The sequence below is a fragment of the Scyliorhinus torazame genome, chromosome 10 (genome assembly GCF_047496885.1).
Source record: "Scyliorhinus torazame isolate Kashiwa2021f chromosome 10, sScyTor2.1, whole genome shotgun sequence".
In the NCBI taxonomy this organism is placed as follows: domain Eukaryota; kingdom Metazoa; phylum Chordata; class Chondrichthyes; order Carcharhiniformes; family Scyliorhinidae; genus Scyliorhinus; species Scyliorhinus torazame.
Window position 1 is genome coordinate 175,026,660 of NC_092716.1, and position 27,725 is coordinate 175,054,384.

The following is a 27,725-nucleotide window of genomic DNA, read 5'->3' on the forward strand; positions in this document are numbered from 1 at the left end:
AGACATTCTTTTGCTCTCAAATATTGTAAATCTAAAACCCATTTGTAGTATATAGTTCTCCACCACCCCCGCCGGACTCAATTTTAACAGGGGGTGAATGTGGTAAACCACTGTTGCACCCCTATTAGGTGATGTCTGGTAGGACCTGTACTACAGGTACGTTGGTAGTCTCTGCCTGCTGGCTCCACCCAGTAGGCGGAGTATAAATATGTGTGTCCTCCATGCTGCAGCCATTTCGCCAACTGCTGTGGGAGGCCACACATCTTACAGCAATAAAGCCTCAGTTGTATCCAACTCAAGTCCTTGGGCAATTGATCGTGCATCACCCTCCCATTGTTCCTGCCCTTCCTCAATGCTCCCTACCATTGTTTCTGCCCTACCCCAATGCTCCCTCCCATTGTTCTTGCCCTTCCCAATGCTCCCTCCCATTATTCCTGCCCTCCCCAATGCTCCCTCCATTATTACCCTGCCAGTCTCCTTCAGCTTGTTCGAAGGATTGGTGCAGACTCGATGGGCCAAATGGCCTCCTTCTGTACTGTAGGGATTCTAGGGTATGATTTTGCCCTTCTGGTGCCTTTCCCATAGTTCCTGCCCTTCTCCAGTGATTCCTCTCCCTTTCTTGCAGAGCTTGCTCCCCAGCACTGCCACCCCGGTGCCACTCTTCCATTTTAGCCCCTCCCCCTTCTCAGCTGGCCGCTCTGCTGCCGTATCCTGAGCGGTGTCGCCAGTGGATGGCGCATGTCGGGATTTGCAGTCCTCCCTGCCCGTGCTCTTCGGTTCAGGCTCAGAGGCGCGGCCGCCAAGACTACAATCCCATCATGCAGAGCGCTGGTGTGTCAACGCACCTGCTGCAGTCGGCTCGAGCCGGAGGAGCAAGGTGCAATAATTAATTCTTGCTGATGGATTCCCAGAGAAAATACACATTTTTTTAAAACAGGGCTCGGATTCAGATAATTATAACGAATGCAGGAAGTATTGGCTGCAATTTAACTCTTCGATTTGCGGCAGGTACTTGTCCTCTTGAACTGCTAATTCTGGTGTGTCGCGGCGTTATTTGAAATTTGGGCTTCGATGTAGCTGGAAGGCATATATATGCAGTTTATACACTGGCAGATAACCTGGAGTCACCTGGCGGCACACCTGGGTCCAATATGAGCTTGTAATCTGTATTCCATTATCTGACACCTGGACAACAAACAGAGTTTCATATTTTGGAAGCCTAGGAATACACGCGAACATTGCAGTGAGTTTGTGCCTCATAATTTTCTTATACACCTGGATCTAAATTTGTAGTTTGGCCTGTGACACATAATTGGGAAGGGAAAAAGGAGAGTAACCAACTTAAAAGGGCACACCGATATGATGTGGGAGAACAAGGAATTTGCCTGGATTCGAAGTTCCTGCTCAGTCCTGACTCTCTGTGTGCTGATTAGCAGAGCTGGAACTGCAGGCGCAAACGATCAGAAGAAAAATGACATCTCAAAACCAGGTAAGATCACCAGGTATCAGTTATAAAGTAGGCCTCATCAATCTACTGCTAGTGTCTGTAACTTTAGAGTCAATATAACTTGTATCTGGTGCAGATTTTCAGGAGAATGCAAACTCAGTAGAAGTAAAAGCAACTGTTGGACATCTTAATCCAAAGTAGAAAGTGTACAAATCAGAATTTTTCAAATAAATAACTTCCTATAAATTCTTATAATGTGTTTAATGTGGGGGGGGGGGAATCCCAAAACACTAAAGAAAATGAATGACAAGTCAGAATAAGAGATGAGTTGAAGTTAGGTGATATTATAATTGATATAAAGGAGGAGAGATGTAAGTTAATTTACTTAAATTCACATAATTAGTTACTGTTCAGGCTCAATTTTTGGATGTATTTGAATTCAATTTAAAGGAAGAATTACAGTTCTTTGCATGTGAGCACAGTTTAAAGTATGATAAAGATAAGTCTTGGGAATAGAGAGTAACACTTTAGGTATGTGGACTTCCATCCTAAATGTAGATTACTACAACAATTTTGGGTCATCAGAAAGTATTCAGGAACTGTCAATAATGTTACAAAGACTTTCCCCAAATTGATTACCTTTTTGAGGAGCGAATGCATATATTCTTTTCTGCAACGCCAAGAGCAAACTCCACTGTGATGCTGGGCAGAGACATGTTGTCCAGATGGTTCTGGTGTTGAATATCTTTGCAACACTCATTGCCTAGCCTCATACACAACGCATGATTATATAGATAAAGTACTGGAAGGCTATTAGAGTTTGTGGAACCATATTCCAGCAAGATCATCTTTAGTGTTGAAAACAGGAGTGGGGGTGGGGAAGATATCGGAAATCTATAAAGAGCTCATGGACTGGGGGGAGACCCAATAGGGAAAGTGAAGCAAAAGTGTGAGGAAGAGCTGGGTAGGGTGTTGGAGGCTGTGTTGTGGGAAGATGCCCTGAGGCGAGTCAATGCGTCCTCGTCATGTGCCAGGCTTAGCTTGATGCAATTTAAGGTGGCCCACAGGGCGCACATGACTGTGGCCCTGATGAGCGGGTTCTTTGAAGGGGTGGAAGATAGGTGTGCGGGTGGGCACGGGGGGTTGGATAAGGTAGGAAATGGTTAGTGGGAAATTGGGATTGGGGCATTGTGTGTGTAAGCCATGTTGGCTGGGTTTGGTTGTTGGTTAGATGTGTGAACACTTTGTTTTTTTTCCTGAAAACTATTAAAATTATAAATGCCTTCATAAAAACATTTATAAAAAAAAAAAAAAAAAAAAAGATTTGTCACCTTCAAAAGAGCAGAGTAAATTGAAAAAATAAAGGTGGGAGGTTTTTAGTACATAACTGGTCTGGTTGCAAATGTTAACATCTGTTAGCAGCTGTTGTATGCTTATCCAGCACAGGATCAGACACCTAGTTTGAGTGAATTGGATCACAAAATATGACCAAATAATGTTGCCAGTCAAATTGGGAGGAGTAGGGAGGACTTGAGGGTTTTGGGGGAATGTGCTGATGCTAGTCAGCTTGTATTTTAGTTGTCTAATTGCTTCAGTTAGTATATACTGTATTTTCTGAAATTCATAGAATCATAGAATTTATAGTGCAGAAGGAGGCCATTCGGTCCATCAAGTCTGCACCATCCCTTGGAACGAACATCCTATTTAAGCCCACACCCAACCAGTAACCCCACCTGACCTTTTTGGACACTAAGGAGCAATTTAGCAGAGCCAATCTACCTAACCTGCACATCTTTGGACTGTGGGAGGAAACTGGAGCACCCGGAAAAAACGCACGCAGACACGCGGAGAAAGTGCAAACTCCACACAGACAGTCACCCGAGTTCAGAATTGATGCCGGGACCCTGGAGCTATGAGACAACAGTGCTAACCACTGTGCCTCCATTTCGTTCTTTTTTAAAATGTTCAGAATCGCTCTTGATAATGGGCCTGTATGAGGTTGTGTGCAAGTAGTTTGTTCTGCTGGCCCAGGGGAAACTTGCTGATGGGGAACCAGACAACAGACCCGCTTGGCAAGGGCACAGCTGTTCAGGAACTTGCAAATCATGATTTGCCCTCCGATTCACCAACATGCCCTTGGGCAGTTCGCCCATGCCACACCTTCAATAGTTTTGCTTTGCCCAGCTCCATCTGTCAACTCTGGGAATCTTGTCTATTTTGGGCCCAAAGAGTCTGTGAAGCATGTTACATGAGCAGTGAGAGAGGAGATTAAAATGCTGAGCTATGTCATGTGAGGGTGAGTCAGATACTAGCAGATAGTGGTGTTTACACAACACCTGCTGCTCGGTTAAATTTATCCTGTTTGGATCCAGGTAATGGAAAGGTACAAAGTACCTGTGTACAGACTCCAAATGGCTCAGATGTTAACCCTTTCACCAATAAGCTGAATGCTTCTTTTGCCTGTGATTGTTCTCCCTTCTCCCAGGCAGCTCTATTATGAACATTTGTTTTCAACATGGTTGAATGACTTGCACGGAACATTTTGCACCTATAAACCACTACAGTTTTGCAGACTTTCATAACCTGTGACGTGTAGCAGTTGCTTGTCACTTTGGTCCCCTGTCAACTTTTGATTAAAAAAATATGCCTGTCATGAGGCTGACTCATTCTCTGGAGAGCTATTTGAGGGATCAGTGTAAATATAAAATATGATGACATGAAATCCCTTAGTAGCCTAACTCTTCCAATTAAACATCCACTTGTATTTTGAACGTCTCTAATCATCGCGCCTGGTAAATTATTCCACATGCTCATCAGTTTTGTGTAAATAACCTTTTTTTCTGAAACATGCCCCAAATTTATTTTTGACCAATTTTCAGCAAAGGTTTTGAAAGACCGCGACTTCTAAATGATTCATCTCTGCAATCTTTTCAACGTTTGGAGAAATGATTAGGACCAGTTGGTGGAGATTTTATGAGCAATTGTATTAGGTAATCTTCTGAAATAGGTTAGTAGGTGGCTCGGAGGTGGAGATTTTGTTTTAAATTAGAGGAACAATTACTTTTACCAATTAAGGGGCAGTTTAGCGTGGCCAATCCACCGAGCCTGCACATCTTTCTGGGTTGTGGGGGTGAGACCCATGCAAACATGGGGAGAAAGGAGGTGGAGGTAAAAAGAATATACTCACATGAGATGTGTCAAGTGGTATGAAAACAAGGTGCACCCGGCGTGGGTGTCGGGCGGCTGGTGCTGAGGTGTCGGGCCCAGCGTGCGCGGAGGTCAGAGCAGTGGGGGGCAGAGCCAAACGGAGGTCGAGGCGGCAGGCCCGAAGCGAGGGCGCGATGTAGGTGAGATGTCCCACATGGGGTGGCTCCCACCTAGAATGTTGTAAGAAGACTGTAGTCTGGTCCCAGGGGAATTCTGGAGGAAAACGAAAAAGAAGTTTTAAAGAAACTTGGTGTAAGTTTTTTTTCTTTTTTTTTAAAGGAAGAATTTTTTTTTTTTTAAAAAGATTGAAGAAGGAAAGAAGGGTGGAAAAAAGAGGAAAAATAATAAGCTGCTAAAGGATACGAAAAGCCGCGTTGAAGAAGGGAGGAAATGCGGGCTCGCCGTTGAATGAGAGGACCAGTAAAAGTGCTGACAAGATGGCGGATGCCGGACCGCATGGTGGGGCTGCACTATTTACGGTGGAGAAGATGACCGAAGTGATGGCGGTGGAGCTGGTAAAGCAGTTTGCGAGGCACATGGAGGCTTTGAGGAAGGAGATGGCGGTCGCATTGAAGTCATTGGTGGAGGAGGCAATCGCCCTGGTGAGGGTAGCTGTGGTAAAGACATCGGCCGAGGTGAGAGAGCAGGGCGAGAAGATGAAGGAAGTGGAGGAAGCCCTGTCGCAGCACAGCAACCAGTTCACCTCGATGGGGGACGAGCTGCGGAGGGTGGTGGAGGTCAACAAAGGACTCCGAGCAAAGCTCGAGGACTTGGAGAACAGCTCGAGGTGGCACAATCTGAGAATTGTGGGCTTGCCCGAAGGGACAGAGGGCCCAAGGCCAACGGAGTACTTCGCTAAGAAGTTGGCGGAGTTGATGGGGAGGGTGAGAATCCCTCCCGGTACGAGCTGGACCGAGCTCATCAGTCATTAAGGCCGAAGCCCGAAGTGAATGAGCTGCCAAGAGCAGTAATTATCTGCTTCCATAAGTACTACATGAAAGAGAAGGTGTTAAGCTGGGCAAAGCAGAAGCGCAAGGTGCAGTGGGATGGTGCTGGAGTTGGGATCTACCAGGACTTGACGGTGGAGTTGGCAAAAAGACGAGCAGCAAGTGAAGGCGGCACTGTACAAAAAGGGGGTGCAATTTGGTATGGTATACCCGGCGAAGCTGAGGGTGACGTATGATGCCAAAGACTTTTAGTTCGAGACAGCGGAGGCGGCTGAGGCGTTCGTGAGGGCAGAAGGCTTGGGACAGACGTGAGGAGCAGAGCTGGAAGAGAGACTGTGGACTGTGATTGTGGAGCTGGAAAATGTATAAATGCTATAACTTTCTTTTTATTGACGTGTATTGTAATTTACTTCTCTTCACATTGTTACAGAGTTCAAGTTATTGGTTGGGTTGATTGGCATTCTGTGTTGCGACGGTTATATCTTATTTTAGTGAATTGTATGGATTGCATTGTTTTTGTTTTTTCTTTCTCTGGGACTGGGTGGGAGGGGACAGTATACCTTGGCCGGGGGAGCCACCCGTACTAGCTAACTAAAGTCGGCTAGTGAACGGAGGTGAGGTGAGAGGAGGGCTGCGGACATTGGAGCCTGGTTAGCAGGTTTCGATGGGCTGCGGGGGGGGGGGGGGGGGGGGTTGATGCTGGGAGATGTTTTTTCGAGAGGAAATGTAGGGGGGGTTCTTGGGAGGGGGGGGAAGGTGTTCAATGTTAATAATGGATAAGGGTGGGTCAGGCTCATGGGGCAGGGCCTGGTCGTATGATGGTGGATAAGAAGGGAGGGGGGGTGGTGAGAGACCCCCATTAGGATAGTCATGTGGAAGGTGAGGGGGTTAGGAGGTCCGGTCAAGAGGTCAAGGTTGCTTGCGCATCTTAAAAGTTTGAAAGCCGATGAAGCAATGCTGCAGGAGACTCACTTGAGGGTGAAGGACCAGGTGAGATTTTAAAAGTTAGTCCGGTGTTTCACTCTGGATTTGACGGAAGGGCTCGAGGGGTAGCGGTAATGGTCAGCAAAAAAGTACGCTTCCAGATGGAGAAGGTGGTGGCAGATCAAGGAGGTAGATGTGTGATTGTGACAGGGGTGCTGGAGGGGAGGTTAGTGGCGCTGTTAAGTGTATACGGCCCCAATTGGGACGATGTGGGATTCACAAAGAAGGTGTTTGGGGCCATCCTCGACTTGGGGACACACAAACTGATAGTGTGGGGGGGGGGACTGGAACTTGGTGCAGGAGCCAAGGTTGGACAGGTCACGGCCGTGCTCGCTGATCCCGTCAGGGGGGCGAAGGCGTTGGCTGGGCTAATGGTGGAAATGGAGGGGTGGACCCTTGGAGGTTTCTGCACATGAGGGAACGGGAGTACTCGTTTTCCTCACCAGTCCATTAGGTATACTCGCGGATCGATTTTTTTTTTGTGGTGGGGAAGGCTTTGCTGGCTGGGGTTAAGGAGTCGGAATACTCGGCAATTGCAGTGTCAGATCATGCTCCGCATTGGGTGGATATGGTACTGGAGAAGGGGGTAGCGCCGAGTCTGAGGTGGAAATTAGATGTGCGACATTTGGGGGACCAAGTGTTCTGAGACAAAATTGAAACGGTAATTAAGGAATATGTAGGTTTCAACTGGACGGGTGAGGTGTCGAAGGCAGTTGTCTGGGAGGCTCTAAAGGCGGTAGTGAGAGGTGAGGTTATTTTGTTTAAGGCCAGGGTGGACAAATAGGAGAGGTTAGAGTGGCAGAAGGTAACAGATGAGATGCTGGAGATAGATAGGAGTTATGCAGAAGATGGGGACCCAGCGAAGTTGGAAAAGAGGAAGGAACTACAGGCGAGCTTCGACAGACTGTCTACCAGGTAGGCGGTGCGCCAACTGAGACGAGCAAGGGGTGCAGTTTACAAACATGGAGATAAGGCGTATGTTAGCAGGTCAGCTCCGGAGAGAGGCAGCAGGAAGGAAAATTGTTCAGGTGAGGGATAGGGCAGGTAAGTTGGTGGTGACTCCGGATCTAATTAACAAGGTTTTTGGTTTTTGAGGAATTTTATGATAGGTTGTACAGATCAGAGCCACCTGGGGGAGACCGGGAGATGCAGGAATTTCTAGATGGGTTGGAGTACCCGAGGTTAGGGGAGGGGGACAGGGCTACATTAGAAGGAGCGATAGTGGAGCAGGAGATAAAGGATGCAATTGGAAGGATACAGTCGGGGAAGGTGGCAGGGCCGGATGGGTTTCCGGTGGAATATTATAAAAAATTCAAGGATAAGCTGGCAGCCCTGATGGTGGGGATGTTTGAAGAGGCGATAGGAAATGGGGTGTTGCCACAAACCTTTGGGCAGGCATCGATTTCCCTGCTGCTAAAAAAATGATAAGGATCCGACGGAGTGTGGGTCATATAGGCCTATATCACTTCTGAATGTGGACGCAAAAGTTTTGGCGAAGGTCCTGGCGGGTAGGCTGTAGGAGTGCCACCCGAAGGTGATAGGTGAAGATCAGACGGGGTTCGTGAGAGGGAGGCAGCTCTTTTCGAACATTAGAAGGGTATTGAACGTCGTTATGGCACCGGCAGAGGGGAAGGAAACCGAGGTGGTTGTGGCATTGGACACCGAGAAGGCGTCCGAGACACCCAAAATGGCGATTCTCCGGCACCCCATCTATTCTCGGCTAGATGGGCTGAAGTACCGACGGCGTGAACCCAGTTCACGCCGTCGCTGTTCACACCTGCTATTTAAAGTCGTCAGCCAATCGTGCTGGCTGACGCTGACCAGTGAGGAGGTGAGCGGATTGTCCCGCAGCTCCTGGAGACCGGGTCGGCTTCCCCGAGAAGGCTGCGGCCAACGGGGGGGATGAGGGAGAGTGTGCAGGTGGGAGGGGGGCTGAGGGGGAGTGTGCAGGTGGGAGGGAGGGTGAGGGAGAGTGTGCAGGTGGGAGGGGGGCTGAGGGAGAGTGTGCAGGTGGGAGGGGGGCTGAGGGAGAGTGTGCAGGTGGGAGGGGGTGTGAGGGAGAGTGTGCAGGTGGGAGGGGGGTGAGGGCGAGTGTGCAGGTGGGGGGGGGTGAGGGAGAGTGTGCAGGTGAGAGGGGGGGTGAGGGAGAGTGTGCAGGTGGGAGGGGGGGTGAGGGAGAGTGTGCAGGTGGGAGGGGGGTGAGGGAGAGTGTGCAGGTGGGAGGGGGGGTGAGGGAGAGTGTGCAGGTGGGAGGGGGGGATGAGGGAGAGTGTGCAGGTGGGAGGGGGGGTGAGGGAGAGTGTGCAGGTGGGAGGGGGAATGAGGGAGAGTGTGCAGGTGGGAGGGGAGGTGAGGGAGAGTGTGCAGGTGGGAGAGGGGGTGAGGGAGAGTGTGCAGGTGGGAGAGGGGGTGAGGGAGAGTGTGGATGGTATCGTCCATCCGCGGATGCAACATGTCAGCCGCCCTGATATGGCAGGACGGTGTCGAGGACACGGCCGCAGGTTGTCGTGTGGCTGATGGGCACAGGCGACTGGCACACTGGGGAGGAGTATGGTGTGAACTGACCGTTGGACGCTGACAGTGATCAGGTGTTAGGCTGGCTGCGTATCTGCAGCGCGACCATCCCACCGGGGCACACAGGTATCCTATGCAACCCGGCTGGCGAGGTGTGGAAGAACCTCCGTGTAACATGTCGTTTCTCTGCCCCCCACCACCCTCCTGCAGGTCACCATGTATGCCAACCAGACAGCAATGTTCACTGCCGTGGTTGGAGCCGCAGCTCTGGAGTTTGCCATCCGGCAGCGTAGAGTCAGACAGCCCACAATGGCTGCAGATGCAGCGGTTGCCGGTGCAGCAGAGGGGATGTCCGCGGAGTGGCCCGTCATCGCCGCGCAGGCCGTAGGCGCTCGGGACCCGAATGTACAGGGGGATGCCGAGGGGAACATTGACCCCCTGGCGGCGACGAATGCAGAGGAAGTACTTGGGGGGGGGGGGGGGGGGTAGCAGGAGGAGGAGCAGGAGGATCCACTGATCGTGGTGCCATTGCGCCACAGGCGTCCCGCAAGGCCGAGGGTGTACCGTGACAGAATGTCGTTGGAGGCCCTACCGGACATCACATGCAGGAGGAGACTACGGTTCAACAGGGAGACGGTCGCATATATATGCCACCTCGTGGCGCACCTCGCACCACTTGGAACTGGTGGAGGACGCGCGATACCAGTTTCTGTCAAGGTGACGGTGGCCCAAAACTTTTATGCAACCGGTTCCTTCCATGCGCCGAGCGGGGACCTCTCCGGGATATCACAGGCATCGGTCCACAGGTGCATCAGGGCCGTCACCGACGCCTTGTACGCCATCGTGGACAGGTACATAACATTTCCCGAGGACCGAGCACAGCAGGAAGCACGGGCACGTGGATTCGCCAAGGTGGCCAGGATACCGATGGTCCAGGGTGTCATCGATGGTGTGCACGTCCCCATGCGCCAGCCTGCAGACAACAGGGAAGTGTTCATGAACAGAAAGGGCGCATACACCATGAACATTCGGGTGGTGTGCGACCCCCACATGAAGATCATGCACATGTGTGCAAAGTACCCCGGGAGTGTGCATGATGCCTACATTCTGGCACAGTCGTTCATCTCCGCAATGTTCGATGGATGCCCCCTCCGGCTGAGGGGCTGGTTGCTGGGCGACAAGGGCTATCCGTAGAGGTCATGGCTGATGATGCCAATACGGAGGCCTCAGACCGACGCGGAGAGCCTATACAACGAGGCCCATGCAGCAACCAGAGGTGTGGTGGAGCGGAGCTTCGGCCTGCTGAAGATGCGATTCAGATGGCTGGACCGCTCCGGAGGGGCCCTGCAGTACCGGCCCGACAGGGTCGGTCGCATAGTTGTGGTCTGCTGTGCGATGCACAACATAGCCATGCAGAGGGGAGATGGTCAAGGACAGGGATGGGAAATTGTGTGTGGAGTCTGAAGAGATAGGCGAGATACTAAATGAATATTTTTCGTCAGTATTCACTCAGGAAAAAGATAATGTTGTGGAGGAGAATGCTGAGCCCCAGGCTAATAGAATAGATGGCATTGAGGTACGTAGGGAAGAGGTGTTGGCAATTCTGGACAGGCTGAAAATAGATAAGTCCCCGGGACCTGATGGGATTTATCCTAGGATTCTATGGGAGGCCAGGGAAGAGATTGCTGGACCTTTGGCTTTGATTTTTATGTCATCATTGGCTACAGGAATAGTGCCAGAGGACTGGAGGACAGCAAATGTGGTCCCTTTGTTCAAAAAGGGGAGCAGAGACAACCCCGGCAACTATAGGCCGGTGAGCCTCACGTCTGTAGTGGGTAAAGTCTTGGAGGGGATTATAAGAGACAAGATTTATAATCATCTAGATAGGAATAATATGATCAGGGATAGTCAGCATGGCTTTGTGAAGGGGAGGTCATGCCTCACAAACCTTATCGAGTTCTTTGAGAAGGTGACTGAACAGGTAGACGAGGGTAGAGCAGTTGATGTGGTGTATATGGATTTCAGCAAAGCGTTTGATAAGGTTCCCCACGGTAGGCTATTGCAAAAAATACGGAGGCTGGGGATTGAGGATGATTTAGAGATGTGGATCAGAAATTGGCTAGCTGAAAGAAGACAGAGGGTGGTGGTTGATGGGAAATGTTCAGAATGGAGTACAGTCACAAGTGGAGTACCACAAGGATCTGTTCTGGGGCCGTTGCTGTTTGTCATTTTTATCAATGACCTAGAGGAAGGCGCAGAAGGGTGGGTGAGTAAATTTGCAGACGATACTAAAGTCGGTGGTGTTGTCGATAGTGTGGAAGGATGTAGCAGATTACAGAGGGATATAGATAAGCTGCAGAGCTGGGCCGAGAGGTGGCAAATGGAGTTTAATGTAGAGAAGTGTGAGGTGATTCACTTTGGAAGGAATAACAGGAATGCGGAATATTTGGCTAATGGTAAAGTTCTTGAAAGTGTGGATGAGCAGAGGGATCTAGGTGTCCATGTACATAGATCCCTGAAAGTTGCCACCCAGGTTGATAGGGTTGTGAAGAAGGCCTATGGAGTGTTGGCCTTTATTGGTAGAGGGATTGAGTTCCGGAGTCGGGAGGTCATGTTGCAGCTGTACAGAACTCTGGTACGGCCGCATTTGGAGTATTGCGTACAGTTCTGGTCACCGCATTATAGGAAGGACGTGGAGGCTTTGGAGCGGGTGCAGAGGAGATTTACCAGGATGTTGCCTGGTATGGAGGGAAAATCTTATGAGGAAAGGCTGATGGACTTGAGGTTGTTTTCGTTGGAGAGAAGAAGGTTAAGAGGAGACTTAATAGAGGCATACAAAATGATCAGGGGGTTGGATAGGGTGGACAGTGAGAGCCTTCTCCCGCGGATGGATATGGCTGGCACGAGGGGACATAACTTTAAACTGAGGGGTAATAGATATAGGACAGAGGTCAGAGGTAGGTTCTTTACGCAAAGAGTAGTGAGGCCGTGGAATGCCCTACCTGCTACAGTGGTGAAGTCGCCAACATTGAGGGCATTTAAAAGTTTATTGGATAAACATATGGATGATAATGGCATAGTGTAGGTTGGATGGCTTTTGTTTCGGTGCAACATCGTGGGCCGAAGGGCCTGTACTGCGCTGTATTGTTCTATGTTCTATGTTCTATGACCTGGTGGAGGAGTCAGAAAGAGGACCCGACGGCAACGGAGCTAACGCGAACGAGGGGGATGGGGAAGAGGAGGATGCGGAGGAGGAGGATGATGGGGCGCATCAGGGTGAGGGGAGGGGCGCAGGACACAGACACGGCCCGGGTGCTGGTTACGTCCAGGAGGCTGCACGACGGCACCGCCGCGGACAGCGGGCACGCGACGAGTTGGTGGCCGTACAGTTCACGCACTGTGGGGGTGGGATTCGCTGAACACTGCACCGTCACTCCTGCACACGGGCAACACACAGCACCCCCACCCCCCCCCCCCCCCCCCCCCCACCCCACACGCACCGCGTTCACGGCACCAATTCCACATCACCTTACCATTGCAGCGCTACGGGATTGCACAACAGTGATGATTGGGTAAGCGGGTGTGATCAGTGCCATGCTGAATGATGACAGCCCGCTCTGCGATGAGCTGTGTGCTCCGATTCGCCAGCCGAGGTCTGACTCATGGCTATAGGTGAACCATGCACTCCGGTGGTCAGAGCCTTGGTGATGGATATTTCACCACATGCCCGTGTGGGGTGGCTGGCGTCGGTGTGCCGAGGCCAACGGTGTACGATTATGGGAGGCAGGGGAGAAGCGGTCAGCACATCCGGAACAGACCTTGAACCGCTCATATACCACTAAGCCAATCGGCACCCTCACGAGCCCCCTGGCACCGGACATAGCACAGAGTCTTACAAGTCAAATTCAACAGTGAGTTTATCTGTGTGATTAACATAGGTGCCCTACCCCCTACAACTAAACTGTGCCCTGCACCCGTGCCAACTTCTTACGTGCCTAACTTCTTTGCCTTACCACTACGTCTAGGTGTGTTCCCAGATGGTACAGCAGGAGTGGAGGCGGACTGCTGAGAATCACGCCCTTCGACATGGCTCCCCTTCGGCACGCGTTTCCTGGGGCGGCCCGGCTTCGATGGGCCAGGCTGCTCGGCGAGCGTGCTGGATGGCGTTGTGCCACCCTGACCTGCCCGCTGCCCACCAGATGTGCCAGGGACGGAACGGGGGGAGGCCGAGTGTTCCGGGATGTCCCTTGATGGAGCTACTGGGACGGGCCCCAGAACCACCTCCTCCCTCGGGGAGCCCGGTGGCCCCCGGGCCTCACTGTGGGATGGAGATGCGATCGGAGACATGCCCCGTCGCAACACCGGCACCTGGCGCTGCCACTCCTGGAGGCCTGCAGTGGGATCGACCACGGTCCGAATGTTCTCCGAGACGGAACCTGCCAAGGACTGTGCGATCTCAACCTGTGACTGCATCACGCCATCCATCACGTGGGCCAGGCGGTCTATGCTCTCCGCGACTGACTGCTGGGACTGTGCCATCGCTTGCTGGGACAGGGCCATGGCATGGTGAGACTCGGCCAGGGCCTGGAGAGCGGTGGCAATGTCGTGTTGGCTCTGGCGCATGGCTACCTGTGAGAGGACAGCCCTCTCCTGGGCCATGATGACACGTGCACGTTAAGCCCAACGCCTTGCAGAACCTGACCCAGGGCCGAAACCCTTTCACCCATTGCCTCCACCGTGGACGCCACCTGTGCGGTGTCAGCCTGGGTGGCTGCGATGAGCGGCACCACTCCCTGCTCCTGAACGCGGATGGACTCCTCCAACTGCGTGTGCCGGTCCTGGAAGATGGCCCTCATCCCGCTATTCAGTCCCTGGGTGTCCACATGCATTGGTTGTCTGGGTGGGTCAAGTACATCCAGGAACCCGGGAACCATCTGGGTGGCAGCTGTTTGCTGGGCCTGGGCTGCCCTCCGACCGTCCAGCCCCTCGGCTGCTCCAACCTCCACGTGCTGTACCGGCTCGGCTGTGGGGTGCGCACCAGATCGTGACCCGGGAGCCTCATCACTTATATGCCCAACCGAGGTGAGTGTCTCTGCGATGGTGTATGGTGTGGGAGACAGCAGCGCTGCAAGCTCAAGGTCATCATCCATTAGGAATTCTGGTCTGTTCTCCTCCCACTCATGGCCCGGCGCAAGCTCCATGCCGGCCATGTCGTGCTGACCTCCAGGCGATTCCACCGAGTGTGTGGCCGTGACGTGCGAGTCATCTTCAATGTCTGCCCTGTGCCCCTCACTATTGTCTCTCTCGGTGGTGTGAGCGTCACGGTCCTGCGTCCCATACTGAGAGGTTTCCCCTCCTGTCCGAATGACTGCCAAGCTCTGGCGTGCGTCCCTGGGTGCACTTGTGGTTGGTGCTGTTCCGCTGTCTCTTTGCCGAGACGTCCCTGGACTTCCGGCGGCTGGCCCTGGGGAACATAAACCACCCCTGATGCCCCAACGCCCCCCTGACCCCCCACCACCCCATTCCCCCCCCCCCCCCTCGTGCTGGGGGGGGGGGGGGGGGGGGGGGGTCTGGGGGCACCCTCATGGCACTTACCCTCGCAGCCCGAGTGAGGTCGTGCAGCTTCTTACGACACTGCTCCCTGTCCGGGGGCTCTGCCCCACAGCACTGACAGCGGTGCAAACCTCACGCCAACCGCGCCTCACCGCGCTGGATGGCTGGCGATGCCCATGTCTTGGGCAGAGGGTGTCCCTTCTCTGCTCGACCTCATACAGCAGGGTATCCAGGTCCGTGTCCCGGAACCTCGGTGCGGCTTGTCGGGGCTCAGCCATCTCTTTCTCTCTCTTCTCCTCCGGGTCCTCTGTGCGCGGATCGCGCCATTTATGACGCAGCGCCACGTCATTCAGGCATCGCGCGGTGATGACGCGGCTTCCGCGACGCCCCCCCCCCCCCGCCCCCCGAGGTTCTTGCGGCCCCGATCCTAGCCCATTTTCGGGCCCTGAATCGGTCGGGATCGGGGCCGTTTCGCGCCGTCGTGAACCTCGACGGCGTTCACGACGGCGTGGCCACTTCGGCGCGGGAGCGGAGAATCGCGCCCAAGGTGTCCTTGTATGCCGATGACTTGCTGTTATACGTGTCGGAACCGAGTGTGGCGATAGGGGGAATATTGGAGCTGCTTCGAGTGTTTAGATCTTTCTCTGGGTTCAAACTAAAACTAGACAAGAGTGAGTATTTTGTGGTGTCTCGGCCGGGGGTGGGGGTGGGGGGGCTGGACTTGAGAGAAAGAAGTGCAGCAAGTTCAGAGGGAGACAGGTTAAACTGGGTGAGAGGAACAGAGAAATTAGGAAAGCAGATAGTTCTCAATGCACAGGTCACAAACCGATAGATCAGGAGGAGGGAGTATACTGGAGCAGGGTGAAAGGATCCATTGAACAAAGAACAAGGAAAAGTACAGCACAGGAACAGGCCCTTCAAGCCTGTGCCGACCATGCTGCCCGTCTGAACGAAAATCTTCTACACTTCCTGGGTCTGTATCCCTCTATTCCCATCCGATTCATGTATTTGTCAAGATGCCCCTTAAATGTCACTATCGTCCCTGCTTCCACCACCTCCTCCGGCAGCGAGTTCCAGGCACCCACTACCCTCTGTATAAAAAAAACTTGCCTCGTACATCTCCTCTAAACCTTGCCCCTCGCACCTTAAACCTATGCCCCCTAATAATTGACCCCTCTAACGTGGGAAAAAGCTTCTGACTATCCACTCTGTCTATGCCCCTCATAATTTTGTAGACCTCTATCAGGTCACCCCTCAACCTTAATCGTTCCAGTGAGAACAAACCGAGTTTATTCAACAGCTCCTCACAGCTAATGCCCTCCATACCAAGCAACATCCAGGTAAATGTGTCTGTGGCCTAACTAAGGTTCTATACAACTGCAACATGACTTGCCAATTCTGGTACTCAATGCCCTGGCCAATGAAGGCAAGCATGCCGTATGCCTTCTTGACTACCTTCTCCACCTGTGTTGCCCCTTTCAGTGACCTGTGGACCTGTACACCTAGGTCTCTCTGACTTTCAATACACTTGGGGGCTCTACCATTCACTGTATATTCCTTACCTGCATTAGACCTTCCAAAATGCATTACCTCACATTTGTCCGGATTAAACTCCATCTGACATCTCTCCGCCCAAGTCTCCAAACGATCTAAATCCTGCTGTATCCCCTGACAGTCCTCATCGCTTACCGCAATTCCACCAACCTTCGTGTCGTCTGCAAACTTACTAATCAGACCAGTTACATTTTCCTCCAAATCATTTATATATACTACAAAGAGCAAAGGTCCCAGCACTGATCCCTGTGGAACACCACTGGTCACAGCCCTCCAATTAGAAAAGCACCCTTCTATTGCCGCTCTCTGCCTTCTATGACCTAGCCAGTTCTGTATCCATCTTGCTAGCTCACCCTTGATCCCGTGTGACTTCACGTTTTGTACCAATCTGCCATGAGGAACCTTGTCAAAGGCCTTACTGAAGTCCATATAGACAACACACTGCCCTACCTTCATCAATCATCTTTGTGACCTCAAGTTCGTGAGACACAACCTCCCCTTCACAAAACCATGCTGCCTCTCGCTAATATGTCCATTTGCAGAGTAGATCCTGTCTCGAAGAATTCTCTCCAGTAATTTCCCTACCACTGACGTAAGGCTCACCGGCCTGTAGTTCCCTGGACTATCCTTGCTACCCTTCTTAAACAAAGGAACAACATTGGCTATTCTCCAGTCCTCCGGGACATCACCTGAAGACGGTGAGGATCCAAAGATTTCTGTCAAGGCCTCAGCAATTTCCTCTCTAGCCTCCTTCAGTATTCTGGGGTAGATCCCATCAGGCCCTGGGGACTTATCTACCTTAATATTTTTCAAGACGCCCAACACCTCGTCTTTTTGGATCTCAATGTGACCCAGGCTATCTACACACCCTTCTCCAGACTCAACATCCACCAATTCCTTCTCTTTGGTGAATACTGATGCAAAGTATTCATTTAGTACCTCGCCCATTTCCTCAGACTCCACACATAGATTCCTACCCCTGTCCTTCAGTGGGCCAAACCTTTCCCTCGCTACCCTTGTGCTTTTTATGTACGTGTAGACAGCCTTGGGATTTTCCTTAACCCTATTTGCCAATGACTTTTCGTGACCCCCTTCTAGCCCTCTTGTCTCCTTGCTTAAGTTCCTTCCTATTTTCCTTATATTCCACACCGGCTTCTAGCCCTGACAAATGCCTCCTTTTTCTTTTTGACGAGGCCTACAATATCTCTCATTATCCAAGGTTCCCGAAATTTGCCGAATTTATCCTTCTTTCGCACAGGAACATGCCGGTCCTGAATTCCTTTCAACTGACCTTTGAAAGCCTCCCACATGTCAGATGTTGATTTACCCTCAAATATCCACCCCCAATCTAGGTTCTTCAGTTCCCGCCTAATATTGTTATAATTAGCCTTCCCCCAATTTAGCACATTCGCCCTAGGACCACTCTTATCCTTGTCCACCAGCACTTTAAAACTTACTGAATTGTGGTCACCGAAATGCTCCCCTACTGAAACTTCTACCACCTGTCCGGGTTCATTCCCCAATACCAGGTCCAGTACAGCCCCTTCCCTCGTTGGACTATCTACATATTGTTTTATGAAGCTCTCCTGGATGCTCCTTATAAACTCTGCCCCATCTAAGCCCCTAGCATTAAGTGAGTCCCAGTCAATATTGGGGAAGTTGAAGTCTCCCATCACAACAACCCTGTTGTTTTTATTTGTTTCCAAAATCTGTCTATCTATCTGCTCCTCTATCTCCCGCTGGCTGTTGGGTGGCCTGTAGTAAACCCCCAACATTGTGACTGCACCTTTCTTATTCCTTATCTCTACCCATATAGCCTTGCTGCCTTCTGAGGTGTCCTCCTGTAGTACAGCTGTGATATTCTCCCTAACCAGTAGTGCAACTCCGCCACCCCTTTTACATCCCCCTCTATCCCGCCTGAAACATCTAAATCCTGGAACGTTTAGCTGCCAATCCTGTCCTTCCCTCAACCAGGCCTCTGTAATGGCAACAACATTATAGTTCCAAGTACTAATCCAAGCTCCAAGTTCATCTGCCTTACCCGTAATACTTCTTGCATTAAAACATATGCACTACAGGCTACCAGACTCCTGTTTTCAGCAACATCTCCCTGTCTGCTCTTCCTCTGAGCCATACTGGCCCTATTCCCTAGTTCTCCCTCAATACTTTCACCTTCTGACCTATTGCTCTGGTACCCACCCCCCTGCCATACTAGTTTAAACCCTCCTGTGTGACACTAGCAAACCTTGTGGCCAGGATATTTATGCCTCTCCAGTTTAGATGCAACCCGTCCTTATATAGGTGACACCTGCCTCGGAAGAGCTCCCAGTTTTCCAGATAACGGAAACCCTCCCTCCTACACCAGCTGTTTAGCCACGTGTTTAACTGCTCTAGCTTCCTATTTCTAGCCTCATTGGCACTTGGCACAGGGAGTAATCCTGAGATTATAACCCTTGAGGCCCTGTCTTTTAACTTTTTGCCTCGCTCCCTGAACTCCTGCTGCAAGACCTCATGCCCCTTCCTGCCTATGTTGTTAGTACCAATATGTACACCAACCTCTGCCTGTTTGCCCTCCCCCTTCAGGATGCTTGCTACCCGTTCTGAGACATCCCGGACCCTGGCACCAGGGAGGCAGCATACCATCCTGGAGTCTCTTTCACGTCCACAGAAATGCCTATCTGTGCTCCTGACTATAGAGTCCCCTATGACTATTGCTCTTCTCCGCTTTGACCCTCCCTGCTGAACATCAGAGCCAGCCGTGGTGCCACGGCTCTGGCTGTTGCTGTTTTCCCCTGATAGGCTATCACCCCCGACAGTATCCAAAGGGGTATACCTGTTCGAGAGGGGGACAACTACAGGGGATTCCTGCACTGACTGCCTGCCCCTTCCGGTGGTCACCCATTTCTCTGCCTGCACCTTGGGTGTGACCACATTTATATAACTGCAATCTATGACGCTTTCCGCAACCTGCATGCTTCTGAGTGCATCCAACTGCTGCTCCAACTGAACCATGCGGACTGTGAGGAGCTCTAGTTGGATGCACTTTCTGTCGATGAAGCCATCCGGGATGCCGGAAGCCTCCCGGACCTGCCACATCTCACAGTCAGAGCAGTGCACCCCTCTAATTGACATTGCGTTAATTAATTAGTAAATTAAATTTAAAAACATTTTTTTTTAAAAAGTTACTGTTAATTATATGTTTCCTAGCATTAGATTTCTACTATAAATGTGAAAGCTAAATACAATACACTTCTATCTCTGGCTTAGATACCCCTCTAAATTATAATTAAGTAATTATGTTTAATTAGTTTAACAATGTTTAATTTTTAAATTTAGTGTAGATTCCCAATCAGGTCACAGCTTTACTGTGATGTCACTTCAGTTTCCCCCCCCCACACACAATTTGAAAAGGTAATAAAAATAAAAATCACTTGCCTTCCTAGGATGCTCTCTGGTTCTCTCCCTGCAGATTAAAAGTTACAGGCCAGAAGAAAGAGAACAAAACGGTAGGGCAAAAGCACCTTCTCCCACTCTGCACTGAATTATCTCACTGCACCAAATTACCAAGTTCCAATTCCCACTCTGGATGTGTCTCACTCACGCAGGCTGTGTCCCCTTGACCTGCACAAAGCTTATTAAATGCAATTTCTGTCTGTCTTTTATGCAGACCTCAGCTAACCAGGATGACTCGCATTACTTAAGCTTCAAAGAGAAGAATACAATATACACCCTTGCGCCACTAAACAGGCCTCAGGTGACTGACAGATAACTGCCTCTCAGCAATTAGGGTGGGGCCAACTTCAGCCAATCAGACACTAACCCAGTGTTCTTCAAACTTTTTTTATGGAGACCCATTTTTACCAACCTTCGGGACCCAACCCGGCCGACCTTCGGGACCCACACCGGCCGACCTGAGCGACCCACCATTTTCTCTTACCTTGTTTGCTGCTGATAAAAATGGAGGAAGTGGTTTTGGGTCCCTTTGGCCCTCGTACACGCTCCTCCAATGGAACCTGTTGGATGAAGGTGAAGCCTTCTGGTGTCGGAAAGTATGGAGTCTCCATCTCTCCAAAGTTCTGCATTTTTTTCCGTAAAGTTTTATTCAATAAAACCCCCCCGAAGTTGTAAAAATAAAATGAATAAAATAAATGAAAAAAAAATTAAATGAATAAAATTAATAAACCCCCCGAACTTGTAACAACAAAGAAAAAATGAATAAAATAAATGAATTAAAAAAACCCAAACTTGTAAAACAAAAAGCTGCGACCGTTTAAAAAAACAACACAGCGGCCGCACTGCACATGTGCATAGTTTTGCGCATGCGCGTCGATGATCGTGCGCGCACGATCAATGAGGCCGAATTTTTTTTACATGTTCGTGGTTCGTGGCCATTTTAAAGGCTGCTTGCAGCCGGCGTTATTAAAAGCGGGAATTTGCACAATCGGGAGCGCCACGGAGGACGGCTCTGCGACCCTCTCGACACCCGCCCACGACCCACCCGCGGGTTGCGCCCCCGAGTTTGAAGAACACTGCACTAAGCTACACACTGCACTTTTAACTGAAAAACAGCAGAATTAGACTTACCACTTACCTTTCCTGATTACCTCACTGCACCAAATTACCAAGTTCCAATTCCCACTCTGGATGTGTCTCACTCACTCAGGCTGTATCTCCTTGACCTGCGCAAAGCAGTTCAAGCAGTGAGGAGGACTCCTGCCAAAGAAGTGAGCATGGATACGAAAGCAACAGAAGAAGATTTCAATGTCATGCAGAGTCAAAAATTCATTGAGGTGAGGGCCTAAGGGGATAGAATTAAGTCCTTTGCTGAGTATCAGAGAAGGGACGGTCAGAGGACATAATTAATATACGGTGATTCATATCCGTATCCATAAGTTGTTGGAGTTTGCATTCCTTAACATGTGAAAGAAAGCGTTTCTTGTTCAGGTGTCGGATGAGAGGATGAATGAAATTAAACTGGAGGTCAGGACAGCTTTGAAATAGGGTGAGTCAGTGCTGCTGGAGTGAGCAGTTGTGTGTGTAGATGTGGCAGCGCACAGCACCTTATGTGGATCTTGGGATGCAACGAGAACAGCAGTCTGAGGAATATTGTGTACCTCATAGATGCACAACAATGTCAGGAGGCAGAGTAAGTAGTATTGATAGAAACAGGGAGTTGCAAAGGGACATGCACAGACAAAGTGAATGAGCAAATCTGTGGCAGATGGAGTTCATGGTAGAGTAGTGATTCAGCAAAAGTGGATTGGAAACAGTTACTTGAAGGTAAATCAGTGTCAGCACTGGGAGACATTCAAAGAAAAGATTTCAAGGTGTTCAGAGTAAACATGTTCCCACAAAATTAAAAGAGGGATGGCCAATTTAGAATCCTCTGGATATCAAGGAACTTGCAGGACAAGGTAAGGCAGAAAAGAAGGCTGATGCCCAACACCAAGAACTCAATACTAAAGAAAGCCAAGAGAAGTATAGAAAGGGGAGAGAGGAAATTAGGCAGCATGGAAATGGGTAGCACAGTCGTTAGCACTGCTGCCTCACAGTACCAGGGATCCAGGTTTGATTCTGACCTTGGTTGTTGACTGTGTGGCGTTTGCACATTCTTTCTGTCTCTGCATGAGTTTCCTCCGGGTGCTCTGGTTTCCTCCCACTGTCCAAAGACATGCAGGTTAGGTGAAATGGCCATGATGAATTGCCCCTTAGTGTCCAAATGTTAGGAGGGTTACAGGGATTGGGCCTAGGTAGGGTGCTCTTTTGGATGGTCAGTGCTGACTCGATGGGCAGAATAACCTCCTGCACTGTAGGGATTCTATAATTCTATTCTATGATTAGGAAAGCAAAGCAAGGGCATGAAAGAATGTTGGCAAGCAAAATGAAGGTGAATCCAAAGGTGTTTTATCAATCCATTAAGAGTAAGAAGATGACTAAGGAAAGAGTAGGACCCACAAAATACCACAAGGTAGCCTATGCATTAGAGGTGGAAGAAGTAGGTATAGTTCTTTATGAATATTTTGTGTCTGTATTCACAAAAGAGAGACGATGCAGATATTATCGTTAAGGATGAGGAGTGTAAAGCATAGGGAGGAAGGAAGTATTAATGGGATTGGCGTCTTTGAAAGTGGCAAAATAACCAGGGTCAGATGAAATGGACCCCGGACTATTGAAAGAAACCAGAGAGGAGATAACAAAGGTTTGACTATCATTTTCCAATCCTCACGAAATTAGAGAACTGCTAACAGTGTACCTTCCATTTAAAAATGGAGCAGGGGATAGACAGGATAATTACAGGCCAGACAGTCTCACCTCTGTAGTGGGCAAATTATTACAATCAATTCTGAGAGAGAGAATAAACTGTCACTTAGGCACAGATTAATCAGGACAGTCAGCATGGATTTTTAAAGGGAAGTTTGTTTCTGACTAACTGGAGTGAATTCTTTGCGGAGAGAAGAAGAGGATTGATGAGGGAAGTGTAGTTGATGTGGTCTACATGGATTTTATCAAGACTTTTGACAAGATCCCACATGGCAGATTGGTTTAAAAAATAAATGCTCCATTGGATCCAGGGGGATGCAACTAGCTGGATATAAAATTGGCTCAGTGTCAGGAAACAAATGGTAATTGATAATTGGTGTTTTTGAGCCTAGAAGGTTGTTTCCATTGAGGTTCCACAGGGCTCAGTCCTAGGTTCCTGCTTTTTGTGGTATGTATTGTTATGGGTCCAGGTTTACAGAACCCCAAAGTGTTTCATGGAGTTCAACCGACTCATAACTTTTAATAGATTGTGGTGTGGGAAGCACACAACGTACTCTACAGGTATGATACAGCAGAAATGGACAAGTGGTTTTTAAAACAAAACAATGTTTATTCTATGAACTCAAGTTAACCTTTTAAAACAAACATTGAATATCTAAACACCCTTTACTTCAAAGATAACCCCAAAAGACTACAACACTAAATAATCCTTCAAAATGTTCCTTTAAACATCCAAAAGACTTCAAACCTTCAAAAATAGGAGCACATTAGGTTACATTCAATATATTTATAGTCTTTGGATTGCAGAAATCAACAGACCAGCTCTGTGTTTCTTCATGCAGCTCACAGCAAAATACCCAGACACTCCCAGCTGCTTTCTCAAACTGAATCTCAAAAAGCAGAAGTAAGCTCAGCTCCCCCCACCCTCTGACATCACTTCAGTAATATGATCAGCTCCATTTCTTAAAGGTACATTGCTTAAGCATCCATTTCTTAAAGGTACTCTCACATGACAGTATTAACGATTTTGATGTAAATTTAAGGGGCATGATCAAGGACTTTGCTGGCAACACAAAAAATGGCTGCATAGTTGATAGTAAGGAGGAAAGCTGTAGACTGAAAAAGATATCAATGGACTGGTCAGGAGGGCAAATGGAATTCAACCTGGAGAAGTGTGCGGTGATGTGTTTGGGGAAGTCAAAAAAGGCAAAAGATGAGGACTTCCAGTGATGGGGATATGCTGAACAGTCACACTTCAGGTGGCTCTCCTCCAGAACACAGCCAAATACGCACTTTTGGCCGAATTTAGCCCGAAAAATTGGACTCCTTTATCCCCTCACCCACAAAGGTAACAGAGAGGAAAACAATGCCAGGAAGAAGTAGCTCGAGAGGCCGCAGGGAAACCAGAAACTGCAGGAGGGCAGGAGCAGCGAGCAAGTGGGTCAAGGGACCCATGAGGCAAGAGGCCTCTGGCACCCCTGAGAGGGGGAGTCCTGTGACAGCTGGCACCCCCTACCCCACCAGGCGATGGTTGGAAGACGATCTTAACTAAGGAACTAACCGCGATGAAGGACAGATTAAGGCGGAGATTCAAACGGAAGTCAAGGTGGCGGTGACAGACGCTGGCCGGCTTGCAGATGGCACACGATGGCATGGGAAAGAGGCTGGAAGCCCAAGTGGACATGATACAGGAGCTGAAAGAGGCACAGAATTATCGCCCTGGAGGCCGAGATCAAGAGATTGGTGGTGCCCCAGGGGACCCTGAAAGGGAAGGTCGAGGACTAGGAGAACTGATCCAGGTGACAAAATATCCGAATAGTGGGCCTGCCAGAGGGAATTGAGGGCAAGGATCCAACCGATTACGTGGCCCAGGTGCTGGACAACCTGGTTGGAAGGGACACCTTCCCCAAGTCGCCAGAAATTGACAGGGTCCACAGGACGCTCTGACCAAAGCCCAGGGCTGGAAGCAGCCGAGGGCGATAAGCGCAGGGCCGAATTCAACCACGCAAAATCAGCCCTGTACAAAAACAACATTAGATTCGGGGTGTTATTCCTAGCCAGGCTCTGGGTAACATCACAGAACAGAGAGCGTTATTTTACTACCCGGCAGAGGCGGAAGAGTCCGTCCATGCGAACGGACTAGACAAATGACAAGTGAGACAGCGGTGAGGAATGTCATAATATACACCAGTATATCATGATGCAGACACACACACACACACACACACACACACACAAACTGATGGACATGCAGTGGGACCAATCAGCATACACAACACCACAGCCAATCACCAGTGAGAGCACACGCACTATAAAGACAGGGGACGGGAGAGTTCCTGCTCTTTCTAGCATCAGCCAGCTAGGAGCACAGAGCTCACAGCCTGCAACACAGACATTCACCATGTGCTGAGTGCATCACCTGGTTAGGACTAGGCAAGGGTCAACAGTTAAAGCTGGTATTGCATTTACCCACAGTTCAAGTATGTTAATATAGTTAACCTTATAATGTAATAGAGTTGCACCACTTCCAGTGTTGGTGACCTGTTTGTGATCCAGAACACCCAACACATCATGATACCATGATTGGTTGCATACTAGCACTTCTGAGACCCACCTGCAATTAATCAGCATTCCGGCATCCTGAAGTATGGAGAACATCAACCCGCCGCTTCGCATCGCCAGCACCTCAGCGTACAGTGACAACCAGCAACGATACCCAGGCAAGATGTTTAAGATCCGGGTTCCGCAGCAGCTCCAGTGCCACGGCGATCTCCGCGAAAACTGGTGGGCATTCAAGCAAACGTTTGAAATCTTCCTGCTGGCAGCCGAACTAGAAGACCTGGCCGATCCTGAAAAAACAGAGCTTCTCCTCCCCATCGCCGGTGCCAGAGCAAAAGAAATCTTTTAAAAATTCAAGTTCTCCAAGGGGCAAAACAGGAGCGACTTCCAGGCAGATACTGTGAGGAAAACACACTCCAACCAGCAAGAAAAGGTAAGAGAAGCGCCAGTACTCGCCTCGAGGCCGAAATCCCGAAGCACAGAACAATTTTGGTCGGTGGCCATCTTTGTAAAGGAACTGCACATGCGCAGTTGCGCGACGCCGCACATGCGCAATCATGAAAACGGCCATCAGTAAAGGAACCGCGATCTGCGCATGTGCAAACGCCTCCTACGTGCTACGTCACACGCGTCATGACGTTAGAGGCCCTGGATCATGCCCATGTAAAGGGGAAACGTCCCAAATCAAAGAAAAAATCTTTTAAAACTGTAAAACAACCTTCCTTCACCTGGAATGACAGCACAATGCCTCAAATTGAACCAGGAAATGAAATAAACCTCCGAAGAACCCTGCAACAAGCAGTTACCTAACCCAAACTGAGTCCGATTCCGACTTCCTGCAGACCAGTGACACAGGACCCGAGGGAGTCTTTTCCAGTCGCTGTTATAACAAAACAGGCTGTCCCCAAATCAAAGACACCAGCTACTGTTGGTGCACAGCATTGATCCAGACGACAAGTGGTGTGCCACCCTGACGGTCAACCGATCCCAGATACGATTCCGCCTGGACACTGGTGCTTCCGCTAATCTCCTAGCGTGGTCAGTCTTTCAGACCCTTGGGGTTAAACCAACCATTCGTCCGTCGACCTGCCAACTAGTGGACTACAATGGCAACGTCATTCCTGCTACCGGTTCATACCAACTCGAAGTGACGCACAACTCGCGAAAAGCCATCCTTCCCTTCGAGATCGTGGGCCTAGTCCTACAGGCGTGCAAACTCCTAAACCTCGTTCAACGAGTACACTCTCTCTCCAGAGGACACGTCTGCCTTCCAGGATGCGGACTTCAGGGCGCAACTCAATGCCATCATCGACCAGCACCGCGACGTTTTCGAAGGCATGGGCACGCTTCCATACACTTACAAAATCCTTCTCAAACAAGACGCCACGCCTGTGGTTCATGCACCTCGCAGAGTCCCAGCACCCCTCAAGGACCGCCTCAAGCAGCAGCTGCAGGACCTCCAGGACCAAGGGGTGCTCTCCAGAGTGACGGAACCAACCGACTGGATCAGTTCCATGGTGTGCGTAAAGAAGCCCTCCGGCGAGCTCCGGATCTGTATTGACCTGCAAAGGATCTGAATCGCAACACAATGAGGGAGCATTACCCTATCCCCAAGCGCGAGGAGATCACGTGCGAGATGGCTCGGGCCAACATCTTCACCAAACTTGACGCCTCGAAAGGATTCTGGCAAATTCAACTAGACAGGTCCAGCAGAAAGCTGTGTACCTTTTAATACCCCGTTTGGCAGGTACTGCTACAACAGGATGTCGTTTGGGATCATATCGGCATCAGAAGTATTCCACCGGATAATGGTGCAAATGATGGAGGGCATTGAGGGTGTGCGCGTCTATGTTGACGACATCATCATTTGGTCCACCACCCCGCAGGAGCATATCAGTCGCCTCCAGCGCATTTTCAAACGAATACGGGACCAAGGCCTTCGCCTCAACAGAGCCAAATGTTCCTTCGGCCAGATGGAACTCCAGTTCCTAGGGGACCACATCTCCCGGTTGGGTGTGCGGCCGGATGCGGACAAGGTGGCAGCCATCACGGCCATGCAGAAGCCTGCGGATAAGAAGGCGGTCCTCCGATTTTAGGGCATGGTCAACTTCCTGGGGAAGTTCATCCCGAACCTCGCCTCCCATACCACAGCTCTCCGGGATCTGGTCAGGAAGACGACAGACTTCCAATGGCTTCCCACCCACGAGCGTGAATGGGAGGAGCTTAAGACCAAGCTTACCACGGCCCTGGTATTGGCATTTTTTGACCCCCACGAAGGAAACAAAATTTCAACGGATGCCAGCCAATCCGGCATTGGGGCGGTGCTCCTGCAACGCCATGAGGCCTCATCATGGGCCCCCGTTGCATATGCGTCACGTGCCATGACCCCCACGGAACAGCGCTACGCGCAGATGGAAAAGGAGTGCCTGGGCCAGTTGACTGGGGTCGACAAATTTCATAATTACGTGTATGGCCTCCCCTAATTCACTGTCGAGACCGACCATCGCCTGCTGGTCAACATTATACAAAAAGACCTGAATGATATGACCCCTCTCCTCCAGCGCATTCTGCTTAAAACTCCGGCGGTACGATTTCCAGCACCTATACACCCCGGGCAAGGACCTGATCATAGCCGACGCTCTGTCCAGGGCAGTCAACACCCCATGTGACCCAGAGGGGTTCGTACGCCAGGTTGACGC

General features: G+C 50.3%; 1 protein-coding gene across 3 annotated transcripts in view; it reads left to right on the top strand.

The window, feature by feature from the left end:
• Positions 1 to 846: 846 nt before the first annotated feature.
• Positions 847 to 27,725, top strand: part of sigirr (single immunoglobulin and toll-interleukin 1 receptor (TIR) domain) — an 83,052-nt gene continuing 56,173 nt past the window's right edge. For all 3 annotated transcript variants that reach the window (XM_072518968.1, XM_072518969.1, XM_072518970.1), the window contains exon 1: positions 847 to 1,489. In XM_072518968.1, the coding sequence (XP_072375069.1) occupies positions 1,360 to 1,489 (130 nt within the window). In that variant the 5' untranslated portion in view covers positions 847 to 1,359. The remainder of the gene's footprint in view (positions 1,490 to 27,725) is intronic.